Source organism: Scyliorhinus torazame, chromosome 2, assembly GCF_047496885.1.
Source record: "Scyliorhinus torazame isolate Kashiwa2021f chromosome 2, sScyTor2.1, whole genome shotgun sequence".
In the NCBI taxonomy this organism is placed as follows: domain Eukaryota; kingdom Metazoa; phylum Chordata; class Chondrichthyes; order Carcharhiniformes; family Scyliorhinidae; genus Scyliorhinus; species Scyliorhinus torazame.
Genome location: NC_092708.1, coordinates 375,906,788 through 375,922,583, shown reverse-complemented (window position 1 = coordinate 375,922,583; position 15,796 = coordinate 375,906,788). Strand labels below are relative to the sequence as shown.

At 47.8% G+C, this 15,796-nt stretch overlaps 1 protein-coding gene across 1 annotated transcript in view; it reads right to left on the bottom strand.

Moving 5' to 3' along the window:
* The window catches only part of LOC140404691 (latent-transforming growth factor beta-binding protein 2-like), a 685,726-nt gene that overhangs the window by 204,263 nt on the left and 465,667 nt on the right, over nucleotides 1–15,796 (bottom strand). The window contains exons 19-20 of the mRNA XM_072493356.1: nucleotides 12,916–13,035; nucleotides 6,931–7,050 (exon numbers count right to left, since the gene is read on the bottom strand). Coding sequence (XP_072349457.1) covers nucleotides 6,931–7,050; nucleotides 12,916–13,035 — 240 coding nt within the window. The remainder of the gene's footprint in view (nucleotides 1–6,930; nucleotides 7,051–12,915; nucleotides 13,036–15,796) is intronic.

Genomic DNA, 15,796 nt, shown 5'->3' with positions numbered 1-15,796 from the left:
CATACGCAAACAGGTATAATAATATAGTCCATTTTTTTTTCATTCTTCTTCCTCCAACTAAAACTCCTTCTCGATTGACAGTCTCTTTGAAGAAGAAGGTCTCTGCAAGATCCGTCCATTGCTCTACGCCTCGGCATTTCTCTTTAAAGTCAGATATTTTAGTTCAATCTGATCACAGAGTCCCTTGTAATTCTCCAACACATGAGCATTGGTTATCACAGCTTACAGTCAAATGCCTGTTGAAACTCAGCTGTCCATTAAAATTTGCAATGTTTCTTCAGCAATTCCATCAGTGGAGCAATCATGCTACAAACATTTTTCACAAATGTTCGATCAAATCCACTCATGCCAAGAAATCGGATTATTTCCCTTTGTCTTGAGGGTATCTGAAACTCCTCAATAACTGTTGGTTTCACATCCCGTGTGACCATTCGACCCTATCCGATTGTACGGCCAAGGAAAGTGAATTGGGCTTTTTCAAATTCACTTTTGGCTAGGTTTATCAACAGACCCGCCTCCTGAAGTCGATCGAATAACTCCATCAGATGTTTTATATGTTCTGTCCATGTCTGGTTGAAAATTACCAGATCGTCAATGTATACCGCACAATTGGGTAATCCTGAAACTACTTTGTTAGTTAACCGTTGAAATGTGGCTGGGGCGTTTTTCATGCCAAATGGCATAACTTTGAATTGGTATATACCATCTGGAGTCACAAAAGCTGAAATCTCCTTCGCCCTTTCGGATAAAGGTACCTGCCAGTAACCTTTAAGTAAATCCAGTTTGGAAATAAAAGCTGGATTGTCCCACTTTCTCAATGCAATCCTCCAAACGTGAGATAGGATAAGAGTCCATTCTAGTAACTGCATTAACATTTCTATAGTCCACACACAACCGCTGGGTACAGTCTGGTTTTGGTACCATCACTATGGGTGAGCTCCATTGGCTGCAACCCACTTCAATTATGCCATTTTAAAGCATACTCTCAATCTCTTTGTCAACCTGTGCCAATTTTAAAGGGTTAAGTCTATATGGATGTTGTTTGATTGGAACAGCATTTCCCACATCTACATTATGTATAGCCATTTTAGTACTTCCCAATTTATCTCTACAAACTTACCCACGTGATATCAATAACTCTTTCAGGTCAGTCCATTTTTCCTCTAGAAGGTAACTCACCAATTTATCCCAATTTTTAAGAACATCCTCATTTTCCAATTTAATTTCAGGTAAGTCGAAATCACAGTCATCTGGATTTGGTTCATCACTTTGAGTTAGAATCATTAAAACCTCCTCTTTTTTCTCTCCTTCCCTTTCAAAGTACCTTTTCAGCATATTCACATGGCACACTTGGTGATCCTTCCTTCTATCTGGTGTTTTTACCACATAATTCACCTCACCTAATTTCCTTTCAACCTGATACGGTCCACAAAACCTAGCTTTTAAAGGTTCACCTACCACTGGTAACAACACTAAAACTTTATCCCCACTGGCAAAACGACAAACTTTGGATTTCTTGTCCGCTACCCATTTCATCATATTTTGTGCAACTTTTAAATGTTGTCTAGCCAATTCACCTGCTCTATTTAATCGTTCCCTAAAATTTGACACGTAATCCAATAATGTAAGGTCTGATTTCTCACTCACCAATTTTTCCTGAATCAATTTAAGTGGTCCTCTTACCTCATGACCAAAAATTAATTCAAAAGGACTAAATTTGGTTGACCCATTCTGTGCCTCCCTAATTGCAAACAGTACGAATGGAATTCCTTTATCCCAATTCGCTGGATAATCGTGACAATAAGCCCACAACATTGTCTTTAATGTCTGATGCCACCTTTCTAATGATCCCTGCGATTCTGGATGGTACGCAGTTGATTTAAATTGTTTTATTCCTAAGCTATCCATAACTTCTTTGAATAACATTGAGGTAAAATGTGATCCTTGATCCGATTGTATTTCTATGATTAGTCCATATCTAGTAAAGAATTTAAGTAACTCCTCCACAATCCTTTTAGCTGTAATACTACGTACTGGAATGGCCTCTGGAAACCTAGTAGACACATCCATTATTGTCAAAAGATATTGATTCCCACTTTTCATTTTAGGAAGCTGTCCTACGCAATCAATTAGGACCCGTGTAAAAGGTTCTTCAATTGCTGGAACGGGTATTAAGGGTGTTCGTTTTATCACTGCTTGAGGTTTCCCTATCACTTGACATGTGTGACATGATTGGCAAAATTTAACTACATCTTTATGTACTCCAGGCCAATAAAAATGTTTCTGGATTTTAGCTTGAGTTTTCCTTATTCCCAAATGACCTCCCACTGGTACCTCATGTGCAATTCACAACACCTCCTTTCTATACCCTACCGGCAATACTACTTGATGAACCTCTGCCCACTTTTCATCCGCCTGCATATGTAAAGCTCTCCATTTTCTCATCAAGACATCACTTTTATGGTAATAACACTCTGGTATACACGCAGGTGCCTCTTCCGTGTATGCTTTCTGATGCATCCGTTTTATTTCTATATCTTTTTGTTGTAACTCCGCCAATTGTCCTGAACTAAAAATATCCACCTCATCCTCCACCTGTTCTTGTTCTTTTTCAACATCTGATCAAAAATCGTTTCTGACAATTGCACTTCAACGTCATCTTCACTCTTTGATTTCTCCTCTTGTCTTAACCTGTGACTTTGCGACCTTGTTACCACACAATCCGGAAAAATCCCACAATATTCGTCCTTCAACACTTCAGTTGTCTGATTTTGCACTGGCTTATCAACCTTAGTAGGTATCACTCCCACCTGCGATCCAGCTATATCATTACCCAAGATAAACTGTATTCCTGGACAGGATAGTTTCTCTATTACTCCTAGTACCACTTCACCACTCTTCACTGGACTTTCCAACCTGACCGTATATAATTGAACACTACTCCTCTCACCCTGAATTACACATATTACCACCTTTTCTGGCAACATTCTTCCCAAACTACATAACTCCTCATCTCTTACCATTAAAGATTGACTAGCTCCCGTATCTCTTAAAATTGTGACTTCTTTACCTGCTCCTCCTGATACACACGAGTAAACTTTACTCACACAAGTAAATTCTTTAAAGAGTTCTGGCACCTTCTTATCAATTACCTCTTGATCAGGCAGTACAATCTTTTGCATTTCCTTCACTTCACTTGGGCTTTCTTTTTCCACTTTAACAAACCCCACTGTCTTATCCTGTTTTACCACATCAGCCTTCCCAGTGCTTTTCTTCAATCACCAACACTGTGACTTTACATGGCCTAGTTTATTACAGTGAAAACATTTGAAACTTTTTATTTCTTTTTCACCCTCCTGGATTTCTTTTTTAATCTGAGGTACACTCTCCTTATTATCTCCCATCAGATCACCTTTACCTTTACCACTTGACTATTTCTCATGTCCCTAGTTTCTATCCCTCACAGGCTGAAACTGATGTCGGAAACCAAGCTTTGATTTATGAACTAATTCATAATCATCTGCCATTTCTGCTGCTAATCTCGCAGTTTTAACCCTCTGCTCTTCCACATGAGTTCTCACTACATCAGGAATTGAATTTTTAAACTCCTCCAAAAGTATAATTTCTCTGAGAGCTTCATACGTTTGGTCTATTTTCAAAGCCCTTATCCACCTATCAAAATTACTCTGTTTGATCATTTCAAACTCCATGTATATTTGACCAAATTCTTTCCTTAAATTTCTAAAACTTTGTCTGTAGGCTTCAGGCACTAGTTCATATGCACCTAAGATGGATTTTTTTCACCTCCTCATACGTCCCAGATACCTCCTCCAGAAGTGATGCAAACACTTCACTAGCTCTACCTACCAGCTTTGTTTGAATCAGTAATACCCACATGTCCTGTGGCCATTTCATTTGTTTAGCTACCTTCTCAAATGAAATGAAAAAGTTTTCCACCTCCTTCTCATCAAACCTTGGCAATGCTTGGACATATTTAAATAGATTTCCACCAAGCCTTCGACTTTTACACTCTTTCTCACTATCCTCATCACTATCATCCAACTGTACGTTTCCCTTTACATCTGCCAATTTTAACTGACTCATGTTTCATGGCCATTTTCTGAAGTTCAAACTCTCTCTCTTTATCTTTTTTCCTGATCTGTATCTCCCTTTCTCTTTCTTTTTGTTCTGCTCGGGCTATTCTTTCTTTTCTCCTTTCTTATCTCTCCTTTTCTTTTTCCTCTCTCTCTCTCTTTCTCTTTCTTTTTCCGCTCTTTCTCTTTCGTATACAAGCTGCTTTAATTCTTTCTCATGTTCCATTTGTTTAATTTGCAACTGAATTTTTGCCATTTCCAATGAGTCAAACTGTATCTTAGGCAACTTTAAATGCTTAGCCCCGCCATAATTACCTCATCTTTTCGCATTTTGTCAGGTAATGTTAACTGCAATGTTTTTGCCAAATCTAACAGTCTGCTTTTAGTCTCTGTCCGTAAGGTACTGCGTGTGACAGTCTCCACCCCCAAAAACTTCACAGCCTCTGAAAGAGCCATTGTCCGCAACACACTCCCTACTTAAACTAAAATACCACACCTGAAAAGCACCCACAATATGCTCACCACTCACTGTATTTAAGTTCACTAAGCCAATCCAAAAGATAGACTTTTATCCCGGACGAGCCCCCAATTTGTTATGGGCCAGTGTTTAGAGAACCCCAAAGTGTATCATGGAGTTCCCCTGAACACAACTTTTATTAGGTTGTGGTATGGGGAGCACACGGCCCACTCTACAGGTGTGGTACAGCAGAAATGGAAAAGTATTTTTTAAAGCAAAACAATGTTTATTCTATGAACTCAAATCAACCCTTTTAAAACATAGTGAACATCTTAGCAACCATGAATTCAAATACAACCCCCAAAGAATACAACACTAAGTAATGCTTAAGCTGTCCTTTTAACATCCATAAGACTTAAAAAAACCTTCAAAACAGAAACAAATCCAGTTAAAGTCACTCCTGTTATGAGTTTAAATCTCCAGGATCGATTTACAGTCCTTAGATTACAGAGAGAGATTAATCCACTTCTGGCTGTGACTGCAGCTATCCAGCTCTGAAAACGAAACTAACACCCTGCAGCCTGCTCAAAAATGAAAGTAAAAAGCTGACAGACGGCCCAGCTCCACCCACTCTCTGACATCACTGCAGTGGTAAACACCCATTCCTTAAAGGTACTCTCACTACAGATATTTATACACCCCCATTTATAAACACCCATTTCTTAAAGTTACACTCACATGACACACTACTGGGGTTTGCACCACTGGGGAAGGTCACTGAGAAAAATATATTGATTGCGTTGGGGTAGGTTTTGGAGAGATGGCATCAGGGTTTAGACAGAAGGCAGGGTGTGGATGGATGGTGGTGGTTTTGGGAGGCTGTAGGGGGGCACGCGGGTGTGGAGAGATTTCAGGCAGCCTGGAGAGATCTCAGGTAGTGGGGTCAGATATTGGAGGGCGGTTCACAAGCTCAGAAGTGCAGGACAAGCTCTTGGCTACTGCAGCCAACTCCTTTCATCTGCAAGTCATCCGACATTAAATCCAATCCAGTTAAACTGAAAGTGGGCATGTTCATTTTTCAATTGAAGGAGTGTTTCCTATTTATATCAATTTAACCACCCTCCCCCAAATTAAAACTTCTCCAACCTGACAGCGGCTTGAGTGAGGCATTAAAATGACTTTGTGCAGTGCCTTTGGACATTATATTAAAAATGCAAAAATAAAAGTTTTCATTTCAATCACTGCCTTGGATCAGTGATTCCTTAATTAGGCTCCCATGCTTCCTTCTATAGTTCAACTATGCTCAGAAATGCATTGCGAATTACAAACCGCCGCCTCCATCAGGTACCATGCTCTAAGAGTAAATTCTATCTAAGAAGGCATTAGCAACCATGCACTTCCATTGGATTGGTCCATGATTGTGCTTCGCAAGTACATTTGCCATAGCCTTCTGTCAAATGGCTGACGAGGAAACTGTCCCGCTCTTATCACCTGCCATCAGGCATACAGGAAGGATTTACATGCTGATAATCAACTTGTTTGGCCATGTTATGAATGCACCTTCCATGGTCAACAAGTCCTGAAGTGGGACTTGAACGTGGAGCTTCTGGCCCACAGGTAGGGCCATTACCACTGCATCACAAGACCATCAACTCCCAAGGTTTAATCTGAAAACTTATTTTCCACGTAACGGTTTGTCAGTTCCACCAATATGCTGCACTTATTGGAGTGATCATTTCCTTCCAAAAAAGGCCTTGAGTAGTGTGGGCTTGGTGGTTAATAGCACTTTATAATCATTGCAACTAAAGTCCTGATATACTGGTTGCATACAGTTACCTAATAAAGGAATAATGTTGTTCAGTTGACCTGTTCATTGGCAGAGTCTTTAGCCAAATGCTTGATGTGGAGCATTTACCCAAAGAGTCTCCACCTGCATAGTGCACTATAAATTATTGGCAGATAAGCAATGTTATATGTAATTGCCTCCTATTTGAAAGTAAAATTGGAGCCATAGTCCAATTAAAAAAGATTATATCTTGCTGATCTCTTGTTTGCTGTAAATTCCAAATTATAAACTTTACCTGAACTCTATTAAACACATAGAGGTCAACTTTTTTTTTCCATTACTAATATCACACCATTATCAACAGGTCATATAATAGGCTTTGTTAGGTGCAGAACTAAAATCTAATACAAAGTAACGCAACTTATCCAGGATTCTACCTATACAGGTTTCTAACTGCTTGAAATAATCAAATTAAATATCTTCAAAGCAGAATTTAAGTAATAAATCCATGTTACAAAATCTACAATTTTATTCTATTTTCTTGATGCAAGTAAGAGTGCCAATGCCATACAACTGAACTTTACGAATCTTACCTCGGCATCTTCCATTTATTGCTATGTACCCAGTTGAACAGCTGACACATTCAAAGGAGCCCATGGTATTGATGCATTCTCCAGTCGGGCATGTATTAGGGCTGCGACATTCATCAATATCTGTTAAATTAATTGAAAACTAAGCTCGGGTTTTCCAAAACATCGTAAAAGCAAAGTTGAGATTTGTTACAAAATAACTGAATAGTCCATGGGTGGGATTCTCCCATGCCGCGCCGTTTGGGAGAATCGCCGTATTTTCGCGCGACGCTGTTCCGACGGCGTTCGCCATTCTCCCAACCGGCGAGAATGCCGTCATCGAGGTCGGCGCTGCGTCATCGAGGTCGCCCGAGGTGCTAAGTTTGGCGATTCTCCGGGCCCCCCGCTATTCAGACCTGAGGTCACGCCGTCGTAGTTAACACCTGCAAAATAAATTTGTCAGCCAGTCATGCTGGGAGGGGAGAACGGGGGGGATGGAGGGAGGGAGAACGGGGGGATGGAGGGGGGAACGGGGGGAAGGATGGGGGGGAAGGGTGCAGCCATGTTCGGGGGGGAAGGAAGGGGGGGGAAATGAGCAGCCATTTTCGGGGGGGGAAGGGTGCAGCCATATTCGGGGGGGAGGCAGGGGGGAATAGGAGGGGTGGAGGAGGGGGAAGGAGGGGAGAAGGATGGGGGGAAGGATGGGGGGAGGGGGGAAAGGTGCAGCCATCTTTGGGGGGAGGGATGGAGGTGGGGAAGGGTGCAGCCATGTTCGGGGGTCAAAGGAGTGGTGGGGAAGGGTGCAGCCATGTTCGGGGGGAGGGGGTGCTCCGGGCAGGGGGCCTTACATGTTCTTGGGGGGGGGGGAGAGAGGGACTTCCGCAGGAGCATCATGCCAGCAGGACTGCCATGGCAGGGTGGTGGCGAAGCCACACATGCAAGTTGAGGTCATGTTGATGGGCAAAGGCCACTGGTGCCGCCATCCTGCCCGGCCACACGCCTTGACCTTGGGTGCGCCCAGCCCCCCTCCCACCAGCACCGTGCTGCAACACCCAGCTGACGGAGACCATCTCTGGGAAGGGTCAAAGCGACACACATGGCAGCCCCCGTGAGGGCATGGCCAGCCCACGGTGGCGCAATGAGGAGGGATGGGCAAAACTGGGCGGTGATCGGATACTGTGGGCAGGGGTCAGGGTGCCTGCATGTCTGTAGTGACACCAGCCAACCGGGGCACCAGGCTGATGAGGTGTCAAAGCGCCTTCGTTAAACATGTTGTGTCTCACCCCCCCCCCCCCCCCCCCCTCCTGCAGATCGTAATGTTTGGGCACCAGCCAGCGATGTTTGCCGCCGTGGCGGGAGCCGCTGCCCTACAGGTGGCCCTTTGGCAGCGTCGATGCAGACGGCTCAGAGCAGCTGCGGCAGCGGCAGCTGCAACAGAGGGCCCCCTGCCACCCGCTCAGGCTGCAGGCCCACCTGCCCGGCAGGTGCAGGAGGATGCGGAGGGGGACGATGACCACCACATCGATGGGGATGCACATGACGAGGATACCCATTTTGATGGGTTGCAGGGGGAGGAGGAGGAGCAGGTGGTGGTGCCAAGGCGCCGGAGGCGCGCCATGAGGCCTCGAGTGTACCGTCACCGCATGTCCTTCGAGGACCTGCCGGACAGGGCATGCAGGAGATGACTCCGGATGAGTAGGGAGACCGTCGCACATATATGCCACGTCATTGGACACCTGGCACCCCGTGGAACGGGCGGAGGACATGCTATGCCGGTGGCCGTCAAGGTGACGGTTGCCCTCAGAGAGGGTCGGCCTCATAGTTTTTGTCTGCTGCGTCCTGCACAACATAGCCCAGCAGAGGGGCGATGTCCTGGTGGAGGAGGCACAGGTGGAGCCCGATGAGGGCGATGCATCTGTACATGAGGAAGAGGAGGAGGAGGAGGATGGGGACGGGTGGGTGGGGGCACAGATGCGACATGGGGGCTGGATATGGCCGGGAGGCTGCAGGACTCCACTGGCTTGGCGAGTGAGCACGCGAGGCACTGATCGCCGCACGTTTCACCAACAGGCGGGAGGGCATCGCTGAGCAAGGCACTTGCACCACTGTTCCGCACAAACGCACCACCCAGCAGCCCGCCCCCCCCCGCCCCACCCGCACCATCCGACAACCCTAGCTCCCACACCACCACTTTCACAGAACCTTACACCTGCGGCACAACGGGATGGTCTCACACAACTGCTTGTGTAAGCGGGTGTGACATTGCCATGTTGAATGATGACAACCCGCTCTGCAATGAGCTGTGAGCACCGGATCGTTAGACAATGTCTGACTCATGGCCACAGCTACACCCTCCACCTGGGTGGTCCCTGTATGCGTCACGGACACTCCATCACACGGCCATGTGGGGTCGCTGGTGTCGGTGTTCCGAGGACGACAGGAGGTTGGGGGGGGGGGAAACACACACCCGGCCTCACCGTTGTACCAACCTACGACCCCAGCGCCACTCGGTCCCCTTCACGACCCCTCAGGCACCGGACATAGCACAGAGGCATCTAGGTTTGGTGTAACAGTGACTTTAATCGTGACATTCACATACAAGTGCCCTAGCTCCTATAACTAAGCTGTGCCCTGCACCCGTGCCAACTTACTACGTGTCGAACTTCTTTGCCTTACGGGCTCTACCACTACGCCTTGGTGTTTCCCCAGACGGTACAGCAGGAGTGGAGGTGGACTGCTGAGACTTCTGCCCTGCGACTTGGCTCTTCGTCGGCGCTCGTTTCCTGGGGCAGCCCGGCTTGGATGGGGCAGGCTGCTCGGCGGGCATGCTGGATGGCGTGGTGCCAACTTGTTCTGCCCGATGCCCACCAGATGCACCAGGGACGGAACGGGGGGAGTCTGAGTGTTCCGGGACCTCCCTTGCAGGAGTCTCCGGGACGGGCCCTGGAACCTCCTCTTCCCTCGGGGAGCCCGGTGGCCCCCGGGCCTCACTATGGGACGGTGGTGCAAGCGGAGACAAGCATCATGGCACCACTGACACCTGGTGCTGCCAGTCCTGGAGGCCTGCTGTGGCATCGACCAGGGTCTGAATGTTCGCAGCGATGGAGCTCAGGGAGTGCGCCATCCCTGTCAGAGGGACTGTGCAACCTCCCTCTGGGCGTGTGCGACGCCATCCAGCACGTGCGCAAGGCTGCCGATGCTCTCAATGATGGCCTGCTGAGACTCGGCCAGACCCTGGAGTGCGGCGGCAATGTCCGGCTGGCTCTGGGACATGGCTGCCTGTGATTGGGCAGCCCTGTCCTGGGCCACGGATGACGCGTGCACATGAAGCCTCACGCCTTGCAGAACCTGACCCATGGCCGAAACCGTTACCCCCATTGCCTCCACCGTGGACGCCACCCGTGCAGTGTCAGCCTGGGTGGCAGCCATGACCGGCACCATTCCCTGCTCCTGGACGTGGATGGACTCCTCCAACTGCGCCTGCAGATGCTGGAAGGCGGCCGTCATCCCGTTGTCCACTCCCTGGGTTTCCAAATGCATCGGGTCTGTGGGTGGGTCTGGTAAGTCCAGGAACCCGGGAACCGTCTGGGCGGCAGCTGGGTGCTGGGGCTGGGCTGCCCTCCGACTGTCCAGCCCCTCGGCTGCTCCTACCTCTACCATCTGTACCAGTTCGGCTGTGTGGTGTGCACCAGTCAGTGTCCCAGAAGCCTCATCACTAATGTGCCCAACCGAGGTGAGGGTATCTACGATGGTGGAGGGTGTGGGTAACAGCAGTGACGCAAGGTCCATGTCCTCATTGGACCCCAGGTCTAGGGTCTCCTGGGTCGAGCCTTGGACTGATGGACGTTGTCTCCGGCCCATGTGAGGGGCCTTGTCCGGTCTGTCCAACATCTGTTTGGCCGCCCTCTGTGCGTTACTGTCCTGAGTCCCCGTCCTCTGTCCGTCACTGTCCTGGCTCTCCATCCTCTCTTTGTCCGTTTCATAGCCGTCAGTGTCCTGACTGTCCGTCCTCTGTCCATCACTGTCCTGGCTCTCCATCCTCTCTTCGTCCGTTTCATGGCCGTCAGTGTCCTGACTGTCCGTCCTCTGTTCGTCACTGTCGTTTGTGTTGGTCCTCTGTGCATCCGTTTCCCATGCCCTGGCTTCGGACAAGGGCCCTCCTGTCCGTCTTCCTTCCCCTCCCTGGCGTGCGTCCCTGTGGGCAGATGGATGTGGACCTGGGCAGCGGTGGCTTGTCTGAGACATTCCGGGATGATCGTCGGCTGGCCCTGGAATACACAATAAAGCATGTATCGTTAGACACGCGGAGTCGGGTGTGAGGGGGCAGTGTGAGGGGGTGGAGTGTGAGGGGGGTTAGGGGGTGGAGGGGGCACTCTGAGGGGGTGGGGGGTGCAGTGTGAGGGGGAGGAGGGAGGAGGTGAGGGGCTGAGGGAGTGTAGCCAGGCAGGGGAGTCTCACTTGGTGCTGCGCCTCCGATCTGGCATGGCGCTACCTCCCGGGTGGCGGCTCCCCCACCGAGGTCCAGAGTCCTCTGCTCATGGGCGGTGAGTAGGTGCAGGCCAGTTGATCCCCCTCCGGTTCTTGCACGCTCACGATGGTTGTGAGCTGTCTTATCCTGCAGAGGGGGGGAAAAGCATCAGAGTTAGCCGGTCAGCAGCAAGACGCGCAGATGTTGGCAACATTATGACTGGGGTGGGGGGGGGGTGCACTGGGCACCACGCCACGGCGGCTCGCAAGGGATGCATGGTGCCCATGTGGGTCGGGTGGAAGATGGTGACCCTCCTCATGTGGGCAGGAGGGGAGGGGGTGCGACACATGTTGGGGGGGGGGGGGGAAGAGGGGTGGGGTGTGGCCCGGGGGAACACTCGGGGTACTTACCCTGGCTGCCCTTGTGAGGTCGTGGAGCTTCTTGCGGCACTGCTCTCCAGAAGGTGGGGTGTGCCCCACAGCGCTAACGGCGATGCTCACATCACGCCTGTTGCGCCTGACTGTGCTGGCCGGGTGCCGGTGGCCACGTCTTGGGCACAGTATCGCCCTCGGCTCTACCACTGCGTCCAGCAGTGTCTCCAGGTCATTGTCCTGGAACCTGGGAGCGGCACAGCGGGCCGCAGCCATCTCTCTGTGCCGGGGCCTGTGCGCGGATCACGCACATAAAATGACGTGGCGCCGCGTCATCCGGGCGTCGTGCGATGACGGCGCCGCTCTGGCGCCACGCCCACCGCGTTTCGCACGCCCCGCTGCTGGCCCCTTTTCGGGGCCTGAATCGGTGCTGCTGGCGGCCCGTTCGCGCCGTCGTGAAACGCGACGGCGTTCACGATGGCGCGGACACTCTGACTCGCCATCGGAGAATCCCGCCCCATGTGTCCAAAGAGTTGTTGCAGTACTATTCTTGAAAGTTTTGCTGTAAAATATAGATTGTCAAAATATAAGTAAGAAATAGAAAAATTCAGCTATCCAAATCTGTACAATAATGACGCTTTTTGCTCTTCTGCAATCTAAGGCATCCAAATTTGCTTGCTTGCTAAATTGTAATGGTTTTATACCATAATGTTCACATTTTGGTGGGTCAGTTAACCTGGTCGAGACTAGATTTATATCACATGTAATCAGACTAAAATTTTCTAACTGCTGCTATTAGTCAAACTTACTGTTCTCTCTGTCAGATATGACTGTTTTCAGCTCCTCAATTGATAAAGCACTGCATGGTAATAAAATGTTCTATTTTCCATAAGGGTCTGTAAAACTGAATTGCATTTCCATTCAATTGATCTGAGTTGATATATATCTATGGTCATGACAATGAAAGGAAGGCAATGTTTCAAACAGTTCCAACTCTATTCACCATAAGAAAGTGTGACAAGAAAATGGGGATGAGCAGTGAAGAATAGTGTAGTATATTACATTGCGTTTTAACTAACCTCACCAGAAATTAATCTCAGTCATTATTGAATTCTCCACAATGGCTAGGATACAATGCACTATTAGATAGCAGACAATGATTTTATTTACCATTGCATTGTCCTGATCTAGTCATCATGTAACCTACTTCACAGTCACAGCGATAAGAACCTGGGGTGTTGGTGCAATGCCCTCTACGGCACAAATGAGCCTGTGCACACTCATTTATATCTGTGAAGCAAGAAAGCAGAAAAAAAAATCAATGGATAAATTTTGAACAGTTATGTTGGTAACAATAATCTAAAAATATAATTCACATTTTTGAAATCAGAATTTATTTTTCATTCACTTGTCACATGAAACAATGAATAAGGCAAAATAAAGTATTTTTAATAAAAGGTTATAATGTTCCAAAATCCTTAGATTCTGGAAGGATGCCAATGAATTGGAAAATAGCTAATGGCAACACCTTTTATTCAAGAAAGGAGGGAGACAAAGCAGGAAACTACAGGCTAATTAGCCCAACATCAGTCACGGGGAAATTGCTAGAATCCATTATTGAGGAGATTGTAGTTGGATACTTTAGATAATCATAATCTGATTTGTGCAAGGGAAAGCTGTTGAACTAATTTATTTGGGTTTATTGAGGAAGTAAGAAGCTAGGTGGGGAAGAAGGAGAATTTGTAGCTGTGGTGGACTTAGATTTCCAGAAGTCATTTAATAAGATGCTACATCAAAGATTGATTTCCAGAAGTCATTTGATCAGGTTCTACACCAAAGATTATGACACAAGATAGGTTTACATGGTTGTGGGGTAACATATTAACATGGATAAAGGGTTGGTTAACTAAGAGGAATTGGACAGTAAGGATAAATGGGTCCTTTTCCAGTTGGAAAGCTGTAACAAGCAGAATGCCACAAGGATCGTGCTGGGGCCTAAAACATTTACAAACTATGGGCAGGATTTAACTAAATGGGAACAAAGGCCCATAGTGAGCCGCGTGTTTCCTAGCACTCGCAGCGCCAAGAAACACAACGCTATAAAATGGCACTCGCATTAGATAGGGGGCCTCAGCAGGGAATGCATGGCCGAGGCCGCAAATAGCTCCGTTTTGTGCACTGAAGAGCTCCAAACTGCAGAACCCTTCAGTGTAGCGAGCAACGGGACATCATTTTTAAAAGGCGTACCAATTTCTGGAGCCCCGAAGCGACCCCTGAACCCCTCCCCAGCCCCAATGCACTATGGGAGGGTCCACACAGCCCCTCCCCTGCACCCCCAGCCAACACCTGCGCAGGGCACCCCTGGCCCAATCGCCGCCATGCAAAAAAAAATGCCAACTTCACACCTTGACAATGCCACCCTGGCAGTGGCCCTGGTAGCTGGCAGCGCCACCTGGGCACCTTGGCAGTGCCAGGCTGGCACCAAGGTGGCAGTTACATGGTGCCAAGCTGGCAGCACCAGGGTACCACCTGGGGGCCTCCGATCCTCTGGGAGATCCCCACGTGTATTGTTCCGGCTGGTCCCTGTTTCTGGAGGCCAGTACTGAACGGTGCTGACCCGAGGTCTCCAAGGTGGAGGGGATAGATCCCACGCCTCGGGAATCTGCACGTAGACTAGCTACCTCACTTTAATATGTAGATTTGTAGGGCGGCACAGTGGTGCCTCATGACGCCTAGAACCCGGGTTTGATTCTGGCCCCGGGTCACTATCCGTGTGGGGTTTGCACATTCACCCCATATCTGCGTGGGTCTCACCCCCACAACCCAAAGATGTGCAGGGTAGTTGGTTTGGCCACGCCAAATTGCCCCTTAATTGGAAATTTGAAAAATAAATTATACATATTTGCTAAAAAGTGATCCCACCCAAAGTGGGTGGGATTTACAACGCAAAATCTCGAAGGTCACATTCGATCTCGCGAGGCGTTGCGAACTGGGTAGATCCTGGGAGCGGGGTCTTTCGGCTTCCATCAACAACACTGCGCTGTGGCACGCTCCTTTTTGGGCGCAGCTTGGCTGTAAAATCACACCCCTTATTAATGATTTGGATGAAGGGACTGAAAGCATGGGAGCTAAATTTGCTGATGACACCAAGATAGATAAAAGTAAGTTGTCAAGAGGAGATAGAGAGTCTGCAAAGGGATGTCAACAGATTAAGTGAACGGAAAAAAATTTGGCAGATGAAGAATTATGTGGCAAAATGTGAACATGTTCACTTTGGCAGGAAGTATGGAAAGCAGTATACCAATTAAATGGAGAGAGACTGCAGAGCTCGATAGTATTCTGGGATCCTGGTACATGAATCACAAAAAGTTAATATGCAGGCACAGCAAATGATTAGGAAGGCAAAAGCACATTAGCGAACCACATGTGTTTTTTCAACAATTGACAATGGTCATCATTAGACTTTTAATTTCAGATTTTTATTGAATTCAAATTTCACCATCTGCAGTGGTGGAATTCGAACCCGGATCCCCAGAGCATACCCTGGGTTTCTGGTTTACTAGTCCAGTGACAATACCATTATGACACAAAGAGTCATCGGATTCGAAACGTTAGTTCTTTTCTCTCCCTACAGATGCTGCCAGACCTGCTGAGATTTTACTGCATTTTCTCTTTAGAATCAAAGAAGGTTGTCTACTGGCTGGTGTCATACCTAGCACAAAGGAAGATGATTGTGGTTGTTGAAGGTCAATCATCTAAGCTCCAACATATCATTGCAGGAGTTCCTCAGGGTAGCAGTTGAGGTCCAAGCACCGTCATCTGCTACATCACTGACCTTTCCTCCATCATAACATTAGAAGTGGGGGTGTTTACTGATAATTGCACAGAGTTTGTTCCATATGCAACTCCTTTGATAATGAGGCAGTCTATGTCCGCATACAGCAAGATCTGGACAGCATTTTGGCTCGAGTTCATAAATGGCATAAAACATTCATGCCACACAAGTATGACAAATGACCATTCTCCAATAAGAGCAAGAATAAACCCTCCT